General features: G+C 41.4%; 1 protein-coding gene across 1 annotated transcript; it reads right to left on the bottom strand.

The window, feature by feature from the left end:
* Nucleotides 1–2,017: 2,017 nt before the first annotated feature.
* Nucleotides 2,018–3,158, bottom strand: LOC131883845 (uncharacterized). Its single transcript, XM_059231440.1, has one exon. The coding sequence runs from the start codon at nucleotides 2,745–2,747 to the stop codon at nucleotides 2,334–2,336; it is 414 nt and encodes a 137-aa protein (XP_059087423.1). The 5' UTR covers nucleotides 2,748–3,158; the 3' UTR covers nucleotides 2,018–2,333.
* Between the last annotated feature and the right edge of the window lie 70 nt (nucleotides 3,159–3,228).

Here is a 3,228-nt window from a genome sequence, read left to right as displayed (position 1 = left end):
ATGCTAACACATGACAAAACCCTTCAATTTCCTTCACAATCGTCGGTTTTAGATTATTTAGGTAAGTTAGGTTATGACAATTGCGCCAGGCTGCTAAACAACAAGATATAGACTTAAGTTATATTGCTAAAAGAACTATTTGCACATGTTTCGAGCAAAGCATGTTTAAGTCACAACAACGGGCAAAAAGTACTGAACATCAAAAAAGCAGAAAGGCCAAAAATAGAACAGAATGTGCAAATGAAATTGACAAAAAAGGCACATTGTAATACATTGTTCAAAGTTCGTAGTACCAAATCGAAACATAGCTTTCTAGAAGGCCACATTCTCTCATCAATTTGCATTTCATGTGGTCAAAAGATGGTAACTCTAACTTTTTGTCATATTTTTCATCATCATTGATCCCATTAAGAAAGATATGAAAGCATGATTTTTTTACAAGATAATTTAGCTTGGAGAAAAGTATTCAAAGAGGCTACTTCATTCAGTCAATTCACTACACCAACCAACACCTTATTGTGTGTAATTCTCCTTGCGAAGTGAAGTGATGCATGGACCAAAGGAAACGCATAGGCAAGGTGCTCCATCAATCTGCATATTATGCATCAATTAAATTTGTCATCTAATTCAATTTAACAGCTTGTATAAGCAAACAGTATTCTTACAGTGATGTACGATAGTACAAAGATGTCTCATACTCATATACAGTGGTCCCTGGTGCGATTCGGCTGTAATTTGTTCACCACAAAAATCAGAATCAAAAATCAGAAAACGTGAAGAAAAAGAAACCTGAACAAATGTAACTGAAGCTTGGGCACGATATGAATATTATGAAATTCATTCTTGAGAGCCAATTTAAATTGATGTAGGCGTCTTGAATGTCGACATGGTTACAAACAGACCAATAGACGACCAAAAATCACCACGGGACCTTGGACTACGGGTTCATTAATACAAGAGGAAAAAAGATAAAGCACGTCACATCAAGTTGAGATCAAATCTTAGAACACAGGGTTCGTTTTTCGTGTGGCCACACGCACATCAATTTCAATGGTGAAGCTCAGTGATAGCGATATTATCTTATTACTGATCACTATACCAGAACAGTGCTAATAGAAAAAGTATTCAGTTATTAGCCATTGATTTGAACGTGAGAAGAATGAACGTGTCAAAGGGCTCTAAAAATGTTTGACATCCCGATCTATATCAACCAGGATCATAATGTTCGGTTCAAAGAGTATCGTTAAGTTAATAATTTGCTTCTTCATATCTCCGTGCGAGGAACATCGATAAATTTATCATTGGTTCATAATTTACCAGCATGCATTTCAACATCAACCACCAGTTTAAAAAGTGACTTTTGTCCTTTCCCTTGGGGGAATATTCAACGTCAGACATTGATAACGCAAATAAGACTTGACATTGAAAAGGAAATTCTTTAGGACGATACGGTGCCTTATCAAGTCAGGTTATCACTGCCCACACTAGTTGTTTTAAAAAAAGAGCTTGGAGCGAGCAAAATATGCAAATGAGATGCGAAGCTTTCATGCACCTCCGTAGTTTTGTCCAGTTGAGATAAATGATGACCCTGAACAACGGACGCGACCTTGCAGAAAGGTTTATTTCAGAGCAGGACGCGACCCCCTGAATGGGCATTAAGGAGCTTCTTCTTGTTCCTCTTCATCCTTACTCCATACATACAGGAAGAGATTCATAATTCCGCTCGCTCTGACCATTATGGGTCGAGCACGAAATGTGATCAGAGAGGAAAATTAAAACTTAGCACCACAGACTCTTTTGCCCACAGAGTACAAAGGGCTCAGATTTGTTGTGATCATTACAAGTAAGAATACGATAACTTAGAGTGCAGCAGGATTGGTCAGGTGGCTTGTTACCTTGTTTTGAAATATGCTTGTTTGAGGCTCACTTTTGAGGGAATTAAAAAACTACCGTTTAGAACATACAGTTATATTTGTTCAAATGGTTCAAATCGACGTCGACAACAACATGATTGAAATTATGTTTCAAAATTTTTATTTGTAAATTCCTCTGAGATAAATACAACAAGGCCCTCAAAATGAATCACAAATAAAAGCGAGTGGCAAATGGGCACAGATACTCAATTCTTCTTGCATTCGAAAACACTGTCCAGCGAGGACTCTGTCGGGGATGGTGGGGTGATTTCATTTGAAGACCGGTCCAATTGCTTTTTGTCAACAATGGGAAACCGTATTTTAATGGTAAGAGATCACTAGGGGTTTGATTGATGAAAGTCCGAACAGCATTTTTTTGATTTGGAGGTTGAATGAGTTCTCATCCGGAGGGAGGCTGATTTAATAATCGGACTCGACCTTGCCGAACTCGACAATGTTGTAGAGGGACTCGGCTTGGTCACAAGGGACAGAGTCTTGCTCGTAGTTGCAGGTCAAAGTTTGCTGATCGAACATGGTTCCGTTTCCGCAGATGAAGGTCCATTGGGCGGTCTCGATCACGGCTCCGGCGTCATCCTCAATAGGGAGGCAGATGTGGAAGAGCTGGCAATTGTTGCTCACATCAGCGTAGTAGCCATATTCACGGCTGTCGCAAGAGAAACCCAAGGACAAAGGCTGAGCCAAAAGGGTCTCGGCATCAGCGGGCAGGTTGTAAGCCTGGTTGTTGGGGCTCTCGCCATCGGGGTAGTTCTGGGGGATGGCCAGATAGCCGGCAATGCAAGCACTGAACACGATGACAACACTCTTGGCGAACATGGTGAAGTTGGTGGATCAACTGGGGGTTGAGGATGAGCAAAGGAGATGTGATTGAAAAGTCAGCAAACGATGAACTGATGCCTTGACCCTTGCTTCGTCGACTTTTTATACCTTGAAGTTTTCATCCGACGATTGGATGATTTTACTTTTCTTAGAACGGGGCTACTGGATTCATGCCCATGGGGGGAAGCATACCTGTAACAATTCCTCATGTGCACGCACAACCCGAAACACGTAACCAAGATTGGTCAAGTCGCTTGCTCTGGGCTTATGATGATGATCATCTTCTTTCCCCCTCTCTCTGGTTGGCGTCGCAATCCGCAATCTACGTGCGTCAAGTTCCTTTGACGCTTTTTGGAAGTTGGGGGGGGGGCATGTCATGTGCATGGTGTTGCCCAAATAGCTTGGGTCGTTGTATGTATCTTCTTCGCCTCCTCTTCTTTCGTGGCGAGACCCAAAGAACATCTTCAAATCCAGTTCG

This window comes from Tigriopus californicus, chromosome 7, assembly GCF_007210705.1.
Source record: "Tigriopus californicus strain San Diego chromosome 7, Tcal_SD_v2.1, whole genome shotgun sequence".
Lineage (NCBI taxonomy): Eukaryota > Metazoa > Arthropoda > Copepoda > Harpacticoida > Harpacticidae > Tigriopus > Tigriopus californicus.
The sequence above is the reverse complement of the archived record's forward strand: the minus strand, read 5'-3'. Positions and strand labels throughout refer to the sequence as shown.